Source organism: Lemur catta, chromosome 12, assembly GCF_020740605.2.
Source record: "Lemur catta isolate mLemCat1 chromosome 12, mLemCat1.pri, whole genome shotgun sequence".
NCBI lineage: Eukaryota > Metazoa > Chordata > Mammalia > Primates > Lemuridae > Lemur > Lemur catta.
The window spans coordinates 25,050,920-25,075,420 of record NC_059139.1 but is presented as its reverse complement, the minus strand read 5'-3'; the positions used below and the strand labels follow the sequence as shown (position 1 = coordinate 25,075,420).

Sequence of the window (24,501 nt, the reverse complement as noted above, 5' to 3'; positions counted from 1 at the left end):
GGGTATCAGTTTTTTACCCTCGTGATCATGTGGCTGACCGATAGCTGTGGCTCGCTGCTCCATCACAAGAATATCATATCACACATTGCTAGCTCAGGAAAAGATCAAAGTTCAAAGTATGGTTTTAATGAATGTGTGTTGCTCTTATATCATCTTAAAGCCAAAAAATTATGTCAACCCTTTGTAAGTTGGGGACTGTCTATATATAAGGCTATTTTGCTTTTGAAAATTAGCCTATTGCTCCTCTTTTGAAAAACATACATTCGTAATTGTTACTATGAAATGAAAGCTGAGTTTGTAGTAGGCAAGATCTGAATTCAGATTTTTGCTCCACAATTTTCAAGGAAATATCAGACATAGTAATTTTCTGATCCTAAGTTGTTTTATTTGTAGAAATATTATATATCTTACAAGGTCATTCATTACAAGTATTAAGTGAGAAAATTTGTTCAAGACCCCAGCACAGTGTCTGGCAAATGCCTATTAGGTGGAAACTAAGAGGGCAAGTGTTAGTAAATAGTAGTTACTTATCTGTTCTTTTGATCATGGATATTTGTAGTTTCTTGCTGTTACAAACATTGATTTTATAGTTAGTCTTGTACCTGAATCCTGGTACTCATGTGTACGCTTCTCTAGGTTATATGATTTGGTGTGCAATTACTGGTTATATGGTGTGGATATATATATTAATATACACACATACACAAAGCAAGAGAGAGAGATTGTCCATTTATATATCTTTATCCTCATAGTAGCAATGTGTAAGAATTGCTGTTGATCATACTTTTGTCAACTCTTGGGATTATCAGATGTTTATTAAAAATATTTCATTATAAGAAATTTCAAACACACATAATTAAAGAAAAATGTATAATGAAGCCTCATGGATCCGTCACTCTATTTCAGCCATTATAAACATATGGGGCAGTCTTATTTTATTTGTGTATCCGTCCCCAACCCCCATGGATCATTTTGAAGCAAATTCCATGTATATGTTATATCATTTGCAAGTACATCACAGTATGTATCTCTAAGGGGTAAGGACTTTTAAAATATGCAGCCAAAATGCCAATTAATACAACTAAGTAAATCAACAATAAATTTTTACATCATCTAATATGAAGTCAGTGTTCAGATTTTCTTGATTGTCTTACAGGTATTTTGAGTCATGATTCATACAAGGTCAGCATACTTTTAGTTTTTTTTTAATACGTAAAAAGCAAGCTGTTCATTGAATTGCTTGTCTTTCTAGGTAGTTTGTGTTTTCTGCCTGTATTAGCAATTTCTCTTTTGCTTTGGTTGCAAACATCATGAATAAAATGTGTTTAGATGGTTGTTTGTTCTGCTTTGGGATTCATTGGGCATCCTAATTCTAAGTACTTCAGGTCTTTAAATAATTCCAGAGAAGTCTCAATGCTTGTCTTTTTAAGTATTGCATTTCCCAATTTTCTCTTGTCATCCCGTTTAGGAACTCTCATTAAATGTATGTTAGACTTTCTCATTATCTTTCTTGCTTTTTAAACTCTTTCGCATGTTTCATCTCCTTTCTCCTTAAGGGCCAAGTTCTGTATAATATCTTAAGCTAAGTCTTTGAGTTCATTAATTCTTCCTATAGCTGTGTTTATTCTGTATCCCTCCCATTGAGTTATTTGAAGAAATTCTATTTCGATCTCTTTAATGTCTTTTTTTAATGCTCTCTTGAATGTTATCTTTTCAGTTCTTTCTTTCCTTCAAATTATGACTTGCAAATCTGCTTGCTGCTGCATTTGTAAATAAAGTTTTATTGGGACATGGCTATGTTCATTTAAGTATCTCTATGGGTGCTTTGGTGCTCCAACTGTGGAGTTAAGTTGAAACAGAGACTGTATGAACTTTGAAGCCTAAAATGTTTACTGTATGGCCCTTTATAGAATAAATTTGCCAACTCCCTTGCTTTAGATATATAAACATAATTATTATTTCATTGTATGTATATGATATGATGATTCTAATATTTAAAGTCTTTTTTTCCCTGTTTTTTATTTCTGTTTATAATGGCTTATTTTACTATTTTCTTGTGTTTTTGTGGTTTTTGGTTGGGCCCTTATATTTGTTAGGTTACCCAGGCTGAGGGTGCTTACCTGGTTGGGTGGGTGGGTGAGTTGGTGGGAAGTGGTTGATAGTTGAATTTACTTCTGCCTGCTGCCTGAGAACAGTGTAGACCAGGACTACTTTAAATTAAAATTCTCACCTTGGCGGTTTTTTTTTTTGACCATGCAAAAGAGTACATCTGTGTCCTAAAGCCACATGTAGTGTCTTCAGAGTTTCAGAGTCTCGTGCTCGCTTCGGCAGCACATATACTAAAATTAGAACGATACAGAGAAGATTAGCATCTAAAAATTAAAAAAAAAAAAAAGAAGAAAAGAGTTTCAGAGTCTCTTTTTGTTTTTATTTTGTTTAAAACTTTACCCGGAGCTGCTTTTCTTTGTTGTTTGCCTCTGTTGGATGGATGCTCTTCTAATTCATTCTTTTTCTTATGAGGGACTTTCCTAAGGTCTCACTTATGTATAATGGATTGTTTGTCTTGCACTGGCCCACAGCCTTCATGTCCTGCTCTTAAGCTTTGGGAATAGGATTTCTATGTGGGCTCTTCAGAGCAGAGCTTCTGAAACGTAAATGTTTTATTGGAGGTCCCAGACACCAGCCCTATGTTGAATTATTTGCTAGGAGGACTCACTATGACAAAAAGATACAAAACAAAATCAGCAAAGGGAAAAGATGCATAGGGCAAAGTCTGGGGGAAAACAGTGCAAGCTTTTAGAGTATTCTCCCAGTGGACGTGCTTAATTCCCTCCAGCAATGAATTATGACAACACATGAAATGTTGTCCACCAGGGAATCTCAGTGCCCAGGGTTTTTATTAGGGTTTACCAAGTAGGCAGTCTCTGCCTGGCAGGTAACAAAATTCTACACCTAAAGAGGAAAGCAAGTGTATGACAATTTGGGCCCAGTGAGCCCCTCTTACCCCCACTTAGGGAACCCTCCTAAAATTTAAGATTTAAGTTCTCATGTGCCAGCTGAGGGTCAACCTTGTAAGGAGACTTTTTTTTTTTTCTTTTTGCGACAGAGTCTTGTTCTGTTGCCTGGGCTAGAGTGCTGTGGCGTCAGCCTAGCTCACAGCAACTTCAAACTCCTGGGCTCAAATGATCCTCCTCAGCCTTCCAAGTAGCTGGGATTACAGGAACCGCGCCACCATTCCTGGCTAATTTTTTCTATTTTAAGTAGAGACGGGGTCTGTGCTCTTGCTCAGGTTGGTCTTGAACTCCAGACCTCAAATGATCCTCCTGCCTCGACCTCCCAGAGTGCTAGGATTACAGGAGTAAGCTATTGCCCCCGGCCGTAAGTAGGCCTTTTTAAGGATAAGCAGGCCTGCTAGGTTAACTTTTTTCTGCATAAATGTACCAGTGAACCACATGAGGATTTTCCTATAATAAAGTGATTCAGTAGGTCTGGAAGGACCCAAGATTCTGCCTTTATACCATGCCCCCAGGTGTTTGTCCACAGACACACTTTAGTAGACAGGTAGTTATTCTGAAGGCTACAAGCCCTTTTTTCCATTAGTATTTTTATCCTAAACGGCCAAAGTTTTTGTCTTGAATTGGTAGAAAAACTCTTTGTTTGGGATTAAATTATTTCTGCTGACAAACAATAGTTATTTCTGGAGTGATAGGTTTATTTCTTATTAAACTCTTTCCAACTTAAGATTTAAATTTATACTTCAATATTGCCACATATTTTGTGTCTTTGGAAGAATGGAAAAAATAACACTTTCAATAACTTTGTTGTAGAAAAGAATGCAAGATCTTCAGTTTGGTAATATTAATTGTACAGGCCCACAGTCTCTTCACAACTTTGAAAACTCCAAAACTCTGAAAATGAAAGCTTTTTCCATAAATAATTTGATCTGATAAAACCTGACCTAACCTAAACTCATTTGGCAGTGAGTCCTGACCGAAACTTGTATTATTAATATTTATCTCACTTAGTGTGTCTAGTCATGTGTTTTACCTAAAAAGAAATTACGGTTTGTGAATAGGCAGTTCTGCTCCTAACCCTGTTTGAGGATGTTAAATCCATGGCATATTAATTTTTATATAAAAAGTTTTGAATTCCTAAACCTTTAATCCCAAAATTTCAGATGAAAGATCATGGTCCTATAGTAGAAGTATGGAGAACAAATATATCTCAAAGGTGCTATCAGAATGCATAAATAAACATAAATGTATTATTTTTACAAGATATGTCTAAAATCCATTATACTGGTTTTATTTTTAATAGTTCAAAGGTTTTAAAGGTTAAATTCAAAGAGCATTTGTAAATTTATTTTTAGATTTTGACTATTAGTGTTATGCAATTATTTATGACTGTCCAATTATGTGAATTGTGCATTATGGTATTTTTGGAGGATTATAGGGTCATCAGTGACCAAGGTTCATGAAAAGGCTTAATTTAACATACGTTTCCTTTCATGCATGAGGCTTGAGATTAGCCAGTGTTTTTGTTCTGTTAATTTTAGGTGAGCTGTGTCTTCTTTGATGCATTTAAACAACTATAAGCATAAACTCATAAACAGGATACTAAATATGGTAATATTTATAAAGTACTGATTCAGAACTTAATAGTGTATTAAAACAGGATATTGTTGTGCTATAGTCTATATAAGAGGTTATTAAGATAAATATACTAAGATGTCTCGGTGATACTTAGTAACTGCCTGGATATGAGTGGATTCCATGGAGTCCAAAATTTCTAACAGTAGTAATGTCTGAAGAAGGAAGTTTTTTTTAAGTTTTTTTTTTTTTAGGATGAATTAATTTAATGATAGAACATGCTAAATTTGAGGTAGACAGACCACAAAACATACAGACTGAGATGTGTTGTTTTAATCATGGATTAAAGTTTAGAATTGAAGTTTTAAAACAGTGTTCACTTGTATTCGTTAAAGTTAATGGAGACAGTGAAAAGAGAAACCTGAGGGCAAAGGATATAGAACTTAAAGTAATGTTAAAGGACGTCGAACAGGAGGAGGGAATATAAACCTTTAAGACCAAGATACAAGGAGCAAAGAGAAATAAGTATGAAAAGGACTGAGACAGTGTAGTTGCAGAAACCATGGAAAAGAAGGTGGATTTGGTTAGCACTGGCTAATATTATAATGAAGAAGTCAGAGTTTGGGAAGCTGAGGAGAAAAACCTTTGAACTGGGCAAATGGTAAGCTTGAGGGGGACAGCTTCATTTGAATGATGGCCTAGATACTAGGTTGATGGAATGTAGGAGATGATGAGGTAAGAATAAATGCAGTTGCATCTCAGATTGGGCAAAAGAAAAGTAATGTTTCAAAAATGAGAAACAGTGGGCAGAAGCATTTTTTAAGACAGAGCGAGTGAAAGAGACTGAAGATTCATGAGAAATAGTAAATAATTAATGATAGCAATATTGGAATGAGATAAGATATGGAATCAAGAATAGAAAATGGAAAGATTAGAAAATAACATGGTAACAATATATTTTTAAGGTTTCAAACCCATAGTCAAATAGAGTGTTCTGTAGTCAAGGTGTATTTGTACCTGCTTCCTTATTCATTTCTAAGAGGGAAGCCTCTTAACTACATTCCTAGAAGCCACCTGTCAGACAAGTGGTCTGAACTATAGCCTTGTTTCTTAGAGAAAAACAGAAACAAGAAAGTAGCTGTACATGCAAAATGTACAACTGACTTCTAAATAATTCTAATAGACTGGGTGTATATCACAATTAATTGTCTCAGCCTTTAGGCACAGCTGTTCCATTCTTTCACAGGGTTCATTTACATAGTGAATTGTTTCAAAGACAAACAGAATTTTTCTCTTATAATAAAGGGGACTGTGGAAGCCTAATGATTTTACAAGTATCTTTGTAAAATATAATGGATTAAGATGTAGAAATTGTAGCGGAACAGGCAGTAATTGTAATCTTTAAATAATAATTGCTTTTAGTTATTTTTACTATCTTAGAAAAGGTTCTAGTTGTAGACTACATTTTTCATATTGTTTTTCTGCAGAAAAATAACATTAAAATATTATAAATGACAAAGATTTCTTTGAATGATAACCATTTCTGTAGCCTGGTGAATGGCCTTTGTGAATTTTTTATATATGCCTGTGTATACTTTGTGTTAATGTTTGTATACAAAGTAAAAGTGCTTTGGGAATTTGGTTCTGTTCTTTACCACAATTTATCTTATAACAGGTGTTATGAGCCCCAGTGCTTGATTCTGGCTTTCTTGTGAAGTAGGGAAGGAGATGAACTCTAAGAAAGTACTTGATACTTTTTTTACATTGAGTAGTTCTTACCCATTTTCTACCTTAAACGTCTGTGCCAGAAAATCTTTATAAATTCTCTAATTACTTACCATGTAAAAATAGACAGGGATGAAATGATTAGAGGATTAGGTAAGGTGAATGGTTAGGGTTTAGTTCTTTCTCCAACAGTGCAACCTGGGAACATGATTTCTAGTGTTGTGTGAATGTAAATATAATACTTGAGGGAGTGGGGTAGAGAAGAATCAGGAATGTGATTTTCTGAAGATAGGTAGCAGGCTTAAATTTCTGTCTACCACTTTCTTTTTGTATTCCTAGGCATTATCATTTAAAAAATTTTATATTTGACAAATTTGAGTGGGTGAAGACCATTACATTGTTAATTATATTAAATAGGTTTGTTCTTACCTTAGAAAGTAAGATTCTTTTTCAAAGCAATAGAAAGATGTTTGGTTAGGTTTTGGGAGAATTGTATTATTTCATGTCTTCTTGGTTTTCAGAGTTTGGAAAATAGATAACATTTTGAAGCAGCATGATCTTTTTTATTTGCTCTTTATATATGTCCATATTATTGGCTATCATTATTATTTCAAAATATTAATTTAAAGGGTCCAAGTGCTTTTGTAACATGGATATCTTGTATAATGCTTAAGTCAGGGCTGTTGATGTGCCCATCACCAGAATTGTGTTCATTGTACCTGATAGGTCAGTTTTTGTATCATACCCACCCTCCTACCTTCTTGGTTTCTCATCTCCTTTATGTTGGTTTATGCTCAAAGTGTGCCCATCTATTTGCTCCCACTTATTAGTGAGCACATACGGTGTTTGGTTTTCTATTCCTGGGATACTTCACTTAGGATAATGGTCTGCAGTTCCATATAGCTATCGTTATTATAATTAATCGTAAGACAGTATTTCCATTGTTAATTCTTATGTTTTAATATTTACAGTTCTGACCTGGAGACTTCTTTTTTTAATAAATGCCAGATTTTGAAAAGTCAAGTTAGGGTAGCATATTCCTGTTGACTATATAAAGAGAATATATATAGTCTGTAGTATCTGGCAATGTAACACAAAATATTTTTTCTTTCTTGTTTTTTGACTATTTATTGAATTATACCTAGAAAGAAGTGAATTTATTGTAAGTGTTTTGCTCAGTGAATCTTCAACAGATTGGGTTACCTGTGAAACCAGTACCCAGATCAAGAAGCAGAGTTTGGCATATTTTAAAGGTCTTTTTTAAAAAAAAAATATTTTTAATGGACATATCATAGTTACATATTTATGGAGTACAGTATGATGTTTTGATATGTGTATACATATATAAAAATAAAATCAGAGTATTTAGCATATCCATTTCCTGAATTAGTTCATTTTCTGTTGCTTCTCATGGAATACTTGAAACGGGGTAATTTATAAGAAAAGGAATTTATTTGTTACAGTTACGCAGGTTGAGAAGTCCAAGGTCATGGGGCCATATATACTGAGAGGCTTCTTGCTTGTAGGGACTCTCTAAAGGGTCCCAAGGTGGTGAAAGGCATGACATGGCATTGGGGTGCAGCTTGCCGAGGAGCTATTAATAGCTCAGGTGTCTTCTCTTCCTATAAAGCCACCAGTTCTTCTCCCATGATAATCCATTAATCCATCCAGAGCTTTCATGATCCAATCACCTCTTAAAGTGCCCACCTCTCAGTACTGCCACACTGGAGATTAAGTTTCAGTATGAGTTTTTGAGGGGACATTCAAACCATAGCAGTCACCTCATGCATTCATCATTTCTTTGTGATGAGAACATTCAAAACCCTCTTTTCTAGCTATTTTGAAATATATAATACAATATTGTTAATCATAGTCACCCTGCTATGCAAGAGAACACCAGAACTATTCTTCCTGTCTATCTGTAACTTTGAAGTGTTGACCAATCTTTCCCCAACCCCACTCCCCACCCCACTCCCCATCCCCAGCTTCTGGTAACCACTATTCTACTCTCTGCTTCTATGAGATCAACTTATTTAGATTCCACATGTGAATGAGATCATGTGATATTTGTCTTTATGTGCCTGGTTGATTTCACTTAACATGAACCCTCCAGGTTCATCCATGTTGCTACAAATGACAGGATTTCATTCTTTTTTATGGCTGAATAATATTCTATTGTGTATATATGCCACATTTATCCATTCATCTGTTGATGGACACATAGGTTGATTCTATATCTTGGCTCTTGTGAATAGTGCTGAAATAAACATGGGGGGTGCAGATATCTCTTTGACATACTGATTTCATTTCCTTTGGATATATAACCAGTAATGGAATTGTTGGATCATCCATATGGTAATTCTATTTTTAACTTTTTGAGGAGCCTCTGTACTGTTTTCCATAATGGCTATACTAATTTACATTCCCACCAACAGTGTATAAGAGTTCCGTTTTCTCCACGTTCGTGCCAGCTTTTGTTATTTTTTATCTTTTTGATAACAGCCACTCTAATTAAGGTGAGGTTAAACTAGCACTCAGATCAAGAAACAGAGCTTGGTATATTTTAAAGTTTTTATGTACTTATTTCTGAATAGTATAGTCACTTACTCAACAAATATTTTTTGAGTGTGGTTACTATGTGCCAGCCATTGTTTTTGGTATTAGGATGATACCATAGTGGTAAACTAAAGCAGAGTAACAGTATAGGGAGATAAATGTCAAACAATCATACAAATGAATGTATAATTATAAACTGGTATGAACACCGAAGGTACATTCTCCTATGAAAGGCAATATAATGAGGTAGTCTGTAGTGCATTATATATTGAGGAATAAAAGGTGGGCTTTAGAATCGTACTGCTTAGGTTCAAATCTCATTACCACTTTTGGTATTTGTGTGACTTTGAAGTGTTGGCAAGTGAACTAAAGTCTCTGAGCCTCATTTCTTAACATGAGGACAATAGTAATAGTACCTACCTTATACAGTTGGTGTAGAGATTAAAAAAGATCATGTAAAAATAGCACAATATAGGCTCTATGTACAGTACTAGTAATTACTATTTTTATGTCACTGGTGTTTGTTTTATATTGTAACATTTGAAGATGATACAGAAGAATATTTCATAGAGTAGGTTGTAATCTCTTTTAGATTTCACATCACATAATCCAAAGGGATATCAGAATCCAGCTGTATAACACTCTGGCAGTCTTTACAGTGTGTTTCAAGTTATAGTGTGGATAAGGATCACTGGAGTACTTCCTATAAATGCAGATTACTGTGAACTGCTTTCTAGCCATACTTGACTCTGGAATTGGTATTTTTTATAATAAACTACATGTTTTTTAAGAACACAGATTTGAAAACTGATGGTCTGTAAGTCTTATTTTGTCTCATCATTTTAACACTTAACATTGTAAGGGTTTGTTGTTTATTTTTAGTGCATATGCTTACTACAATGGTAGAAAATTTTCTGTAAATCTGTACTTGCTCTAGGATTTCCTGTCAATGAATGGAATCAGTGAATATCAGTTTAGCCAATCAAGAAATCTAGGATTCATCCTTGATTTTGCCCCCTGTCTTTTCTCCATCTCTCATTCGTTATTGATGAAGTTTCTTGCTTAGAAAATTTTTGTAACTCCATTTAAACTTGCCCTTCTCCTCCCCTACAGTCCATTCTCCAAAGTTGTATTTCTATAACACAGAACCAATTGATCATGCCATTTACTTGCATAAATGTCTTTGTTAATAATTACCCATCGCCCAGAGATATCTAAGTTTCTTAACATGCCTTAGAAAGCCATGGGAAACCAGCTCTGTTTTCCTTTATTCTCTATCATCCTATTTTTGGGGGATACAGCATTTCTTGCATGTTCCTTGAGTTCATTGAGAAAAATACCTTTTTTTCCTGTTTCCTTGTTAGTGTGCATACTGCTCTTCACATTTTATATGGCTATAAGACTTACTGCTTATTGTCAAGAATAAGCCCCAATGTTAAGCATCCCCAAATAAGATTTGTCTCACTTACTCTCTCTCTTGGTCTTTCAAGCACTGTTTATTGACAATCCACCATGAGCCTTGCACTGTGCCAGAGGACAGGGATGCATCTGTGAACAGACAGGTTTCCTGTCCTCACTTGTCTTTCACTCTAGTGAAGTCTCTATTAAACACCCTCCTTTATTTCGTTCCCATAGTATTTAATACCTATCTCTCTATTATATTGTAATACTATTATGTGGATATATCCGTCTCTTTTCCTATTTAATTTTGATCTCCAGGGCTGAGGCTGTATCTTAGACTTTCTAATGTTCCTCCCCTGGCAGTTGGCACAGTATTTGGCCCATGATGAGCACTGAAATGTATTATTGACTAAAACTTAGAAATTGAAATATCCATGTAGATGTACAAAGCGACTTCCAGGATAGATAACTGTCATTTATTGAATAAATTTATTTTTAAAAATTATATAAGTAACAAAATGGCTAAATACAATCTAGGGGAAAACCTGTGTTCTATTTTATTGATAATGTTCGTGTTCTAAATTTTTTTTAAAGAATTTTGGGAGCACCATTGTTTAAAGTTTAATTTTAAAATATTTTGAGCTGTTTATATCAACTTAATTTATATATGCTAAACAAATGAATTAAAATACACGTTATAGCTTCTAATGATTAAGATTATATAGTCATATGACTTTTAATAAAAGTTCTGTTCAAATGAATCATTATTTCCAGCTCACTCTCTATTTATAATCTTCTATACTTAGGTCAATCCTTGTCTGAATCTGACACTTACAATATAGGATAACATTTTTGTAATAAACCAGTCCAAGCAATCACATCAGTGGGCTGGTAGATGCCCCTTGTTTACTTTATCCAAAGGTACAAAATGATAAACTTTCAACAAGGCCTTTTTTTTTCTTCCATTGATATGTAACTTTTTCCCCTTGAAACCAAAGTGAGCAATCCTTTAGAATCATAGAAAGGAAGATATGTTTTTATCTAAACATAGAGAGGAAAGTGTAAAATGAGGTAAATTTATAATTGAAAATTGAAAGAGAGAAAAAGAGATCTAAACCCCTGGGTCATTGGGAAGACAATCTTAATATGATACAAATCAGAAGTTTCTATACCTCTTCCTGCCATCATTATTATAAGAGTAGGACACTGGTACAAGAAGCCACCAAAACTATTCTCTTACAGTCTCTGGCAGAAGAAGGTAATAGAGCAGATGTAGTCCTACAAAAAACAGACGCTGCAGTTGAAGTATAACCATCTGTGCTTAGGGTGATCATATTTATAATCATTATTTGTAATACAACCTGGATACTTTTGGAAGTGAAAGGTGGTATTAATAATTTCAGTGGAACAACAGGTGGAAATTGGAACCCTGGCAAATCAGATATATGTACTATGTCATAACTACTATAACAATAGTGTGAAGAATGTGTTATGAGAATATTGTAGGTCAGGCAAAAACCTTTTATACACCTAATCTGAGCTAGACTTCTAAAGAATGACAAAAGTTTTCCCCAAGTTGGGTAGAGAAACAAAGGGCATGTCAAAGGGACCCAGTGCCATCTTGCTGTCCATGTTGCCCTGTGTCTATCAATATCATTCCCACTCAAGAACTGCTTTATAGTTCATCATTGTTCTAAAATTGCCATATGAAACATTCAATTTTACTTTCCACTTATTTCTTCTTTAATGCTCTTTTCTTAATGAAAATTTAAGTTTCTGACATACTGTTATCCTTTTCTTTAAAGAACTTCTTTTAACATTTTTTGCAGGCCAAGTCTACTAGCAACAAATTCTCTCACTTTTTGTTTGAGAAAGTATTTCTCCTTCACTGTTGAAGGATAATTTCACAAGATACAGAATTCTAGGTTGGTTTTTTTTTTTCCCCAACACTTTGAATATTACACTCGATTCTTTTCTTGTTTGCATAGTTTTTGAGAAGTCAGATGTAATTCTTATTTTGTTTCTCTATAGATGTTTTTTTCTTCCTTTCAGAATTTTTTCTTTATCTTTGATTTCTATAGCTTGAAAATGATATGCGTAGGTGTAGTGTTTTTTGTTTGTTTGTTTTTGTTTTTGCTTTGCATTTATCCTGCTTAGTGCTCTCTGAGGTTCCTGGATCTGAGGTTTAATGTCTGACATTAATTGGGAAAATTTTCAGTCATTGTTGTTTCAAATATTGCTGTTCCTTTCTTCTTCTGGTATTACCATTATGCATGTTACACTTTCTATAGTTGTCCCATAGTCCTTGGATATTCTGTTGTGTTTTTCAGTTTTTGTTCTCTGCTTTTCAGTTTTGGAGGTTTCTTTTTATCTTCAAGTTCAGAGATTCTTTCCTCAGCTGTGTCCAGTTTACTAATAAGCCCATCAAAGGCATTCTTTATTTCTGATCTCTAGCATTTCTTCTTGGTCCTTAGGATTTCTGTCTCTCTGCTTACATTGCCCATCTGTTCTTGCATGCTGTCTACTTTATTCATTAGGGCCCTTAGCATATTAATGATAGATTTTTAAAAATTTCTGGTCTGACAATTGCAAGATCTTTGCCTTGTCTGGTTCTGATGCTTACTCTGTCTCTTCATACTGTATTTTTTGCATTTTAGTTTATGTCTTGTAATTTTTTTTTTTCGATAGCCAGATAAGACGTACCTGGTAAAAGGAACTGCTGTAAATAGGCCTTTAGTAATGTCATGGGGAGGGGAAATGTTCTATAATAGGTTTCATTCAGTCTTTTAGTGAGCCTGTGCCCTGGACTGTGAACTTCACAAATGTTTTGCAGGGTTGTTCTGTTTTGTTTTGTTTTTACTCCCCTCTTAGGTGGGACAGGATGGCTAGCATGAGATGCAACTTGACATTTTTATTTCAGTGGAAAGCTAGAGCTGGCTAGAGTTGGGTATTTCCCTTTCCCCAGGTCAGATAAAACCTCAGCAGATCAGGTTCTGGTTATATAGCTTCTCCTAAGGGCAGGCCTTGCTAAGAAAAACAAAGTGCTTTGGCCTATTTCAAAATGGTTCCTTTTCCTCTCCCTCTGCCAGAAGCACAAGAGATTTTTCTTCAGTGTTTACTGTGAGAATTGGTCAAGCTCCCAGAGGTAAAACTCACAAAAATGTGGGGGCCCCTGATGCCTGAGTTCCCCTGGTGTTTTTAACACTTAAAGAATTATCCACACTGAGCCTCCAGCAATTTGTCACTTGCACTATAGGTTTTCCTACCCAGGCACTGGTCTCACAGAGGTTTCCACTCATAAGTTTTTTGCTCCAGTAATATGTAACTGCCTGTATTTGTGTGTCTGTCTCTCTGATCATGGGAGCAGTGATTTTGCTCTGTGTCCTCACCTCTTTTAGGAATCCAAGAGTTGTTGATTTTTTGGTCTGTTCAGCTTTTTACTTGTTAGAATGGTGTGATGACTTCCAATTTCCTTATGTGCAGAACCAGAAATGAAGTCCTTGTTCAGCTTTTAGCATGATAAACCTAACATTTAGGAACAGTATAACCCAATTAAGCTGATTTACTTGCCATTGTAATTGATTGATAGGTTTTCCTTTCCTGTTTCCACTGTTGCATGTTTATATTTAAAATATACCAATGATTAAAAGAAGATTATTACCTGCTACAGTTGCTTGAGAGGAAAAATGGTTATTTCAGCATGTGAAGGGAAGCTAATACTTGTTCGGTATTCCAGATGGTTACGCTAGAACAAATGGATAAAAATTATAAAAGGGCAGATTTTGGCATCAGTATAAGAAAAAAATGCTCTATTACTCTATCTGAGGATGGAATAGCTTCTCTTGGCAAGTTCTGACTTCTCCTGCGTTAGAGTTATCATAATTTAGAAGGCCCTCAGAATGCTATCCTTGGGATGGATCCTTTCCTTCCTAAATTATATAACTCTTTGAAGTTAATAATTGTAAGAATTTCAGGAAATGTTAGATAGTTTAAAGCAATGTTTCCTCATTTTTTCGACTTGTGGATAAGGGTGAGAAGATGTATTCCCAGTGTCTTAGCTGTTGGAGGAGACAGTTTTGCCTCTGGCTTTTTGCAAAGGTAATACTAACTATAGTAATTTTCATATATTAATACTTTTAGTCATTTATGTCTGCTCACAAGAATCACAGATTATATTAAAGACATAATTACATATCAGATTTTTATAGTTGTTTAGTTTTGACATAATATTAAAATCTTGTATGTACCCAATGTTTCTGGCTTGTTGCTTAAGTATTTTTTTATGCGTATTCACAGATAAATCACAGAAAATATTGTCATCTGTACTCCCACTCCCAATTTCTTTTTTAAATTTTCAGGAAGGCAGATAAGATGATAAAAGTTATATTTTTACAATTAATCTCTGAATGGTATGGAAACTGGATTAGAAGGGAAAACAATATAAGCACGAGGAATCTGTTGTATAGATTTTGCCATAATTTAAGTGTAAGGTAGAAGAACAATTGAAATGTGGTGGTGGTTGATAGAATAAAAAGAAGGAAGGGGTGTCAGAAACATTGGAAAGGAGTAAATAACTTCTTGGCCAGTTTGAGGTGGGAGATCAGGGAGAGGAAAAAGTCAAAGATAATTTTTACGGAGAGATTTTCCATAAGGTGGAAAAGAACTTAAAGGAACAGTAATCACTCACAGTTTGCCTAACTGCCTTTTGTTTTCACTGCCTCTTCAAGGCTGTTATCAAGAAGCTTGGCCAATCATTTACAATAATCATTGTTTCTGAACAGTTATGGATAGAGAAGATAAATGAAGATACAATTAGACATGTTTTAAGATTCTGGTCAGCGTCCAGCCTTATGAATGATTTTAATTAGAAAGAGCTAATGAGCGTGTGAAGCCTTGTTTGAAGCAGCCTTGAGGAATAGAAATAATGGGAGGAACTAAAAGTTTCCTTAGGTCCATGCTGCCTGGTATGCCGTTATACACCTGTGACCCTCCTTTCATACAGTCCTTTTACAGTTTCTTTTTCTTTCTCCCTGTCCTCTTGCTGTTTTGCTTCATAGGGCTATTGGTAGGGGTAATAACCAATACTAACTAGAATTAGGACATGACCAGACATACAGTTGATGTTCAGTAAACGTTGGTTGGATCCCTCTTTTCCTGAGTACTGTTAGCAGCAACAACTTGGTTTTTCTTCAAAACAGTTTATTCACATACATATTTATTTTTTAATATAGAAAAATAATTCTCAGAAGCTTATGTGGCAGGGACTGCTAGGCACCTGAGATACAGTTGCAAGCAAGATTGTTCCCCTTGCTCTCCTGGAGCTTTAGAACCTTCATAGAATTTTGGTTCATGTTATAAATGCTCACCTTTTTTTTACTGTCTCACTTTGGAGTGAAAACATTGGAAATTATTATATACAGATAATGCTCTAGTCTAGAGTATATGACAAGTCATTCAAAATAAAGAGTTTAGGTAAGACAAATGTTGGGAAATTAAAGGCTAGGTAAGTGATAAGTTAGTGCATTAAGAATTGAGGGTTTATCTTTAAAGTGACAGTTAGGTGTTGTGAAACATATTCTAAGAATATACTTATGACAACAAAGTGGCCTGTTGAGTTATATTTGGCTTTATTAAGCTTGTACTGAGAACCCCCTTAATTTTTTATAGGTTACTACTCTTACATGACTAAAAAATAGTTTCTTCAGGGGTTTATTTGTTTGAGGTTTTATTATATAATAATGTTAGATAGAATTGTATTAATATATATCATTACTGCTTTTTATATTAATATAAGCAAAACAAATTCTCCCAGCCTATTAAATGATTTCACGTCATTCACACTAAATAAGAGAAAGAGGGCCATAGTTTCCAATACTTGTATAACACTTTGTGAGTTGAACATTTCTATATGGAATATCTAATTCAATTATTAATATATCTCTGAAAGGTAATTGTTTCTACTTTAAAAATGAACAAATCTTGGATTATAAAAGTAATGCAGTAAAACCCACATAATAAAAATTTATTAGACAGACTAATGTGTGAATTAAACATTTTCTTGGGCTAACCACATAACTTTCACATGATTAGTCCATAAAAATTATTTATGCTAAATAAATAACTTTTAATGATAGCTGTTAATATTTATTGAGTAGCCATTATGGGCTAGGCACTGTGCTAAGGAAGTTACATCTCACATTTTGCAACAGTGTTTTCAGGGTAGGTAAATGTTTCCACTTTAGATTGAGAAAATGGATGCCCCTGAGGTTAAGTGACTTAGCCAAGGCTAAGGTTTATGGGTGAATAAGCTAGATTTGAATGCAGTTCTTTTTCATTCTAAGGTGTTTATTTTTTCCATTACTCTCAAATGGCACCCATATGGCAACAGTTTTTGCTCATTAATTTACTATATGTACTTGAACTCAAATTTATTTAAAAATTAGTTTTGTGCTGTATATTTATTGACAAGTAAAGATAATAACAATATGGTTTATTTTAGTAAGTTATAAAGCAGTATATGTTGAAGTCACTTTTAAATTAAATGTTTACACACATACAAACATAAATGTGTGTGAACATGTGCACATACACAGAGAAATTGAGCCAGGAAATAATTGCATGAATGAATGAATATAGTTTATATGATAGCTTTCTCTTGATATTTCTGTATATGTATTCTGTATATATATGTGTATTTCATATATTTTATTTATTGCGTTGCTCATAGTATATTGACACGTAAAGAGCTTTATGATATAATGCGAAGTTTTTGTTCAGCTGCAATTAGCATAAAACATGCTACAATTAGCATAATACATTAAAAATATATTTTAGGTATACATTCATCTATTCATTTGATAATTATATGTACCTACTACCTCCAAACAAGATACAGCATATTTTCATCCACTTTCCTAAACTCTTCTGTCTGTTTCCAGTTGGTTACTTTGTCTCCCAGCAATCACTATCTAATTTATATCATCATGTATTGCTTTTGCTTATATTTGAATTGCATGTAGATGGAATGATACATACTCTTTGGCCTAGCTTTTTTATCTTAACGTTTTTAAGATACATCCATGTTGTGTGTATCAGTAGGTTTTTTTTTTTTATTGTTGATTAGTATTCCAGTATGTAGATACACCACAATTTGTTTGTCCTTACTTCTGTTGATGAACATTTGAGTTGTTTCCAATTTGGGGTTATTATGAATAAGGCATAAGGCTGCTACAAATATTCTTGTACAAGTATATTTGTGGGCATGTATTTCTGAGAGTGGAATTACAGAATTAAAATATAGATAGATATATGTTGCCTGTAGTTCTCTAATGTGGTTGTAACATTTTATGCTTCTCCAACAGTGTGTGAGAATTCCAGTTGTTTTATATCCTCTCCAACATTTGGTGTTGTCAGTCTTTTTGATTTTAGTCATTCTTATAGTGTGGTTTAATTTGCGTTTCCCCATTGATTAATGATGTTAGGTACCTTTTCTCATCTTTATTGGCCTTTCACTTATCTTCTTTTATGTTCACATCTTTTCAAATCTTTTACCCATTTTAAACTGGGTTATTATTTTATCATTAATTTGTAGATGATTTTTATATGTTCTTTATTAAAGTCTTGTCAGATATTTGTATTGTGAATGTTTTTTCCTATTTTGTGTATTATCTATTCATTTTTTTAATTTTTATTTTTAAATTTCCTTTTTATTGTTTAGAGACAGGGTCTCATTTGTCACCTGGGCTGGAATGGAGTGGCACGTTCATAGCTCACTGCAGCCTTGAACTCCTGCACTCAAGTGTGGGCCACCATACCTGGATAAGTTTTAAAAATTTTTTGGATATGAGTCTCACACTATGTTGCCCAGGCTGGTTGGTCTTGAACTCTTGGCCTCAGGCAGTCCTCTTGCTTCAGCCTCCTGAGTAGCTGGAATTGCAAGCTTGAGCCATCTTATCCAGTCATTTTCTTAATTGTCTTTTGATGAACAGAACTTGTGCATTTTGATGAAACCAAATATGTATATTTTTTTCTTTTATGGTTTTATTTTTTGCTTAGATAATTTGTTTTATTTGGTATATTGGTGGTTTATATATTTTAATACTGTTTTTGTAAAATACTACATCTGAAAAAATTTTTTTTAAAAATCTTTTTTTAATTTTTAAAAATTTATTCTGAATTATGGGTACATAATAGTTGTATATATCTATAGGGTATGTATGTTTTGATACAGGCATACAATGTGAATTAATCAAATCAGCATAATTGGGGTATCCATCACCTTAGGCATTTGTCATTTCTTTGCTTTAGGAATATTCTAATTCTACTCTTTTAGTTATGAAAAATTCTTTTAAATCATCACTATAAAAGTGATGCAGAAAAAATATTTAATGACATCAAATGGAGAAGCTAGGCTGTAAATCTGTGTGTGTGTGTGTGTGTGTGTGTGTAAAAAGTCCTCTTTTCTGACTTATTCTGGACTGATAATTAATTGATAAAGGATTATTCAGAATTGGAATTGCTAAGGAATGATATACCTATAGAAAATTTAGAATTTTGAAATTTTTTGAGCTAACACTTTTGTGTTTATTTCTTAATATTTTATAGTGTGGACTGTGAGTATGAGTTTGATAATTGGAGCTCCAGGCCGGGCGCGGTGGCTCACGCCTGTAATCCTAGCACTCTGGGAGGCCGAGGCGGGTGTATCGCTCAAGGTCAGGAGTTCGAGACCAGCCTGAGCGAAACCCTGGCTCTACTGAAAATAGAAAGAAATTATCTGGCCAACTAAAAATATATATAGAAAAAATTAGCCGGGCATGGTGGCACATGCCTGTAGTCCCAGCTACTCGGGAGGCTGAGGCAGTAGGATCGCTTAAGCCCAGGAGTTTGAGGTTGCTGTGAGCTAGGCAGACACCACGGCACTCACTCTAGCCCGGGCAACAAAGTGAGACTCTGACTCAAAAAATAAATAAATAAATAAATAAAATAAAAAAAAAATAATTGGAGCTCCATATGATCTGTCTTTCATATTTCATTGCTGTAATTTATTAATGTGTGATTTTCATTTTGTTTTCAAGTAGAGTGAACAGTTAGATGTTTGTGATGCAGTCTGTATGGGTTCCAGTTTTTATGGCTTTTATGTGTTACTATTTTCTACACTTGCTTTCTGTTGTACAACATCAGAGTTGCATAGTTGCAACAGAGACCTTATGAGCCTGCAAAGTCTAAAATAATTTCTGTCTGGTCCTGTACAGAAAATGTTTGCCAGCCCCTAATCTAGCAGCTAAAGAAGAAACCAAGGATTTTTCATTTTACTACCAGGGGAAATTTAACTTGAAATATCAGGTTAAAGTTCCCCATAGCAGCGTTGTACCACATGAACATTATGACTCTGATACTATTTTAAGTTGATCTGGGAGGAAAGATGTTTTGTCTTTCAACAACGACATTATAAAGACACTTTGAAATACTTCTGTAGTTGGGGGTTCTTGGTAATTAATTGTATAAAGGAGAAAGAGATGAGGACAAGTAAAGAGAAATGCTGGTGCATTTTGATATGGGCAAACATTTGATTCAATGTTGGAATATCAACACCTCTCAGTTTTAAAATTGTGTGCATGGGGTTTGTTGTTGTCAGTTTTCTTTCACTTTTATGTAAGGTACATGAGAGAGGGAGCTGTCTTGCTCATTGCTGTATTTCCAGTACCTAAAACAGAGCCTAATCATAATAGACATTCAATACTTGCCGAATAAATAAACTCAAATATGAGGGACTTCATCTTAACTATTTTTGGTCCTGTTAGATCATTAGACAGTAGTACTCATATTGTCATTTTAGTAAAACTTTTGGTGCCTGACATCCTAATGATAAATTGAAGCAAAATGTTTAGGTTATGCATTTCCATTAGGTAAATTTCACACTGGCTTCAGTGTGTGAAGGATCCTTAACCCTGACTTTGTAAATTACCGTAGGTCCTAAATTGTCTTAAGGGTTACTATGAAATTTTTATAAACTTATCAAATGTTTTTAAATCATTTTAACACCATTGGGTTGCTTATAATTTTTCTTCTTCCATCTCCCCAGATACATGCTATAATAACATAAAGGTATTATTAAATACTAACAGTGACCTTTTCATGGCCCCTTGTAATTCTTTTTAATGGATCTGATCTCACCCGATGATGGCCTGTTTTCTTTCCACTTTTAAGATAACTCCAAAGAATCACTAATTATAAAGACATATGCTAAACCACTGAAGATTGAACTTCATTCACATTAAAAATATTTATTAATCTAAAATTCATGGCAGGTGCTGTGAAATCAAATGAATGATCTCAGCATGTATTGAATAACAACTTTAAACTGAATGGAAATAGCTGGGATAAGTATTGTGCTTAATGGTTTGACACGAAATTGGTTGTCACAGCCAACTCCCAGTATGACAGGATGAAGTAAGGTAGGTAGGTGCAAGCTAAATGTAAACCAGGACTATATAAACGGTTTCATTTGGTGAGGAAAACACTAATTCAGAACAAATAGTTCCTTGGGTTTCTATTAACAGATAAAAATCTCAAAGGAAGTCATAATGGCTCTTAAACTAAAATGTCAACATGGCAATGTTTTTTTTTTCCAGATTATGCTTTTGTTTTATTTAAAACAAAAATGATGTTAAATGTATTAATAGAAGAATAGTTTATAGAGACCTGAGAAAATTGACATTATATTCCAGGGGTGGCAAGCTATTGTCTGCAGGGTCATATCTGGCCCATGGCTTTTTTTTGTAAAGCAAGTGAACTAAAAATGGTTTTTACACTTTTAAAGCGGGTTTTTCCTTTTCATTGCTTTATATGTTGTTCCACTGTCTTCTGTTCTGCCTTGTTTCTGACAAGAAATCTATTATCCTTTTCTTTGCTCTTGTCTTTGTAAATTGTCTTTTTTTTTTTTTAATCTGGCTACTTTTTAGATTTTCTCTATCAGTGGTTTCGAGCAATTTGATTATGATATGCCTTGGTCTAGTTTTCTTCATGTTTCTTGCTTGGGATTTGTTGAGCTTTGATTTATTGGCTTATTGTTTTCTTCAAATTTGGAAAGTTTTCATCCATTATTTCTTTAAGTAATTGTTCTGTTCCCCAGCTGTTTCTTCTCTTTGGGGTCTCCAGTTGTACATATGTTAAGCTGCTTGAAGTCCCACAGCTCACTGATGGGACTTGTAATTGTAAATCCATCATAAGCTGAAAATATCATATGTTGAAAATGCATTTAATATCCCTAACCTAGTGAACATCATAGCTTAGCCTAGCCTACCTTAAACATATTCAGAGCACTTACCTTAGCCTACAGCTGGGCAAAATCATATAACATAAAGCCTATATTAAGTGTTCAATATCTATGGTAATCTATTGAATACTATACTGAAAGTGAAAAATGGATTGATTATATGGCTAAAGTACAATTTCTAGTGCATATGCAATCCTTTTGCACCTTCCTAAATTTGAAAAAAATCTTTTTTTTTTATTTCAGCATATTATGGGTGTACAAAAGTTTAGGTTATGTATATTGCCCATGGACTTGAAAAATTCTTAACTTAAACCGTTGTAAGTCAGGGATTATCTGTATGTTTTATCCAGTTTTTTGGTTGATTCAAACTGGATGGTATATTTGGTCCCTGTTGCTACATTTGTAACCAGAAGTGAAAGTTGGGATGTTGAGATTTGTCTTAGTCTTTTTTGTGCTGCTATAATAGAGTACCTGAGACTGCGTAATTTATAAAGAACAGAGATTTATTTCTTATAGTTCTGGAGGCAGGGAAGTCCAAGGTCAAGAGGCGTACATCTGGCAAGGACCTTCTTGCTGAGTCATCCCATGTAAAGAGAGAGACAAGGAGAAGGAGTGGGGGCAAGGGGGAGAGAGAAAATGTTTGAGCACAGTGGGGGATGGCACATGCAAGAGGGAGCTGAACTCCCTTTTATTACAAACTCACTTTTATTATAAGGAACCCAGACCTCTTCTTTATAACAACCTTAATTCATTCATGAGGGTAGAGTTTTCATAACCTAATTGCCTCTTGAAGGTCCTACCTTTCAACACGGTTGCATTGCGGATTAAGTTTCTAACACATGAACTTTGGGGGAACACATTTAAGCCATAGCAAGATTTAAGATTTTGTGGTTGAGTAATTCCAGGTGATGATACAGAGTTGGACCATAGGTATGGGAGTACAGATGTGAAGGTAATTGGATGAGTTATTCGCATGTCCTTTGAAATCACTTAAATGAATGGATTTGGGGTGAATGGTAGGACTTTAAACCAAGAGCTGAAGTTGTGAAGTTTTAATACTCCATGTTTTATGTGTTTGATTAGAAAAATCCTCTTAAAATTGTGTGAAAGTGTCTTGTCCTTCCTCCTAGATCCTTCTGATAACTTAAGAGAGATTCTCCAAAATGTGGCCAAATTGCAAGGAGTATCAAATATGAGAAAGCTAGGCCATCTGAATAACTTTACTAAGGTAAGTAACTTGAAGCTTTATTATTGTTTAAAATTCACTGCTCCTTAACCATACTTACTAGGTGTTTCTTAACCATCATTAAAAAGAAATTCTTGTGTATACAGTCAGTGTTAATACTTTTCTCTACTTCTTCCATGGATTCATTCTGTTTTTTAAATTTGGAAATGTATTTGAGTAATAGAAGAATTATATGCTTATTGTAGAAAATTTGGTAGATTGAGAAAAGAATGAAGAAAGAAAATCACTGAGAAGTTCACATTTTTATTCATACAGTGATGTATTTGTTTTGCCTTTTTCTACTTATTTTGCTTGATTATATGTGGGCATACATCAGAGACATCGGGCATTCATCAGAGACATCAATTCCAGACCACTGCAATAAAGTGAATATTGCAATAATGCAAGTCACATGAATTACCTGATTTTCCTGTGTATGTAGAAGTTATGTTTACGTTATACTGTAGTCTATTAAGTGTGCAGTAGCATTATGTGTTAAAAAACAATGTATGTACCTGAATTTAAAATACTGATTAGAAATGCTAATGATCATCTGAGCCTCCTGCATGTTATATATTTTTTTGCTGGTGGAGGATCTTGCCTCAGTGTTAATGGCTGCTGACTGATCAGGGTGGTGGTTACTGAAGGTTGGGGTAGGTGTGGCAATTTGTTAAAATAAGACAACAATGAAGTTCACCACATTGATTCTTCCTTTCATGAAAGATTCCTCTGTAATGTGTGATGTTTGATAGCATTTTACTCACACTAGAACTTCTTCTAAAATCAGTCATTCTTCTCAAACCCTGTTGCTGCTTTATCAGCTAAGTTTATATAATATTCTAAGTCCTTTATTGTCATTTCAACATTGTTTATGACATCTTCACCAGGAGTAGATTCCATCTCAAAAAATAAATTTTTTTTGCTTATCCATAAGAGGCAACTCCTCATCCATGAAAGTTTTATTATGAGATTGCAGTAATTCAGTTGCATTTTCAGTCTCCACTTCTAAATCTAGTTCTCTGGCTATTTCCACCACATCTGCAGTGAGTTCCTCCACTGAAGTCTTGAACCCCTCAAAGTCATCCATAAGGATGGAATCTTCTTCCAAACTCCTGTTAAGATTGATATTTTGACCTCCTGCCATGAATCACACATGTTCTTGATGGCATCTAGAATAGTGAAGCTTTTTCAGAAGGCTTTCACTTTACTTTGCCAGGATCCATCAGAGGTATCACTATCTATGGCAGCTATAATGTTAGAAAATGTGTTTGTTAAATAATAAGACTTGAAAGTTGAAATGCCTTCTTGATCCATGGGCTGCAGAATGGGAGTTGTATTAGCAGGCATGAAAACAACATTAATCTCCTAGTATCTCCCCATCAAAGCCCTTGGGTGAATAGGTGCACTGTCAGTGAACAGTAATATTTTGAATGCGATCTTTTTTGCTGAGCAATAAGTCTCAAAAGAGGGCTTAAAGTATTCAGTAAATCATGCTGTTAACAGATGTACTGTCATTAGGCTTTGTTGTTCCATTTATAGAGCACAGAGTATATTTGGCATAATGCTTAAGGGCCCTAGGATTTTCATGGTAAAATAAAATAGTAAAAGAGAATCAGCTTCAAGTTAAAGTCACAAAGTCACCAACCTGCTACATTAGCCTGTACTAAGAGAGTCAGCCTGTCCTTTGAAGCTTTGAAGCCAGACATTAACTTCTTTCTTGCTATGAAAGT

At 34.3% G+C, this 24,501-nt stretch overlaps 1 protein-coding gene and 1 non-coding gene across 4 annotated transcripts in view; both read left to right on the top strand.

The window, feature by feature from the left end:
- RICTOR (RPTOR independent companion of MTOR complex 2) overlaps positions 1-24,501 on the top strand; it is a 125,757-nt gene that overhangs the window by 20,317 nt on the left and 80,939 nt on the right. For all 3 annotated transcript variants that reach the window (XM_045566461.1, XM_045566462.1, XM_045566463.1), the window contains exon 3: positions 22,677-22,774. In XM_045566461.1, the coding sequence (XP_045422417.1) occupies positions 22,677-22,774 (98 nt within the window). The remainder of the gene's footprint in view (positions 1-22,676; positions 22,775-24,501) is intronic.
- LOC123648717 lies at positions 2,316-2,423 on the top strand. The gene has a single exon (XR_006738737.1). It is a non-coding gene; the product is annotated as a U6 spliceosomal RNA (small nuclear RNA).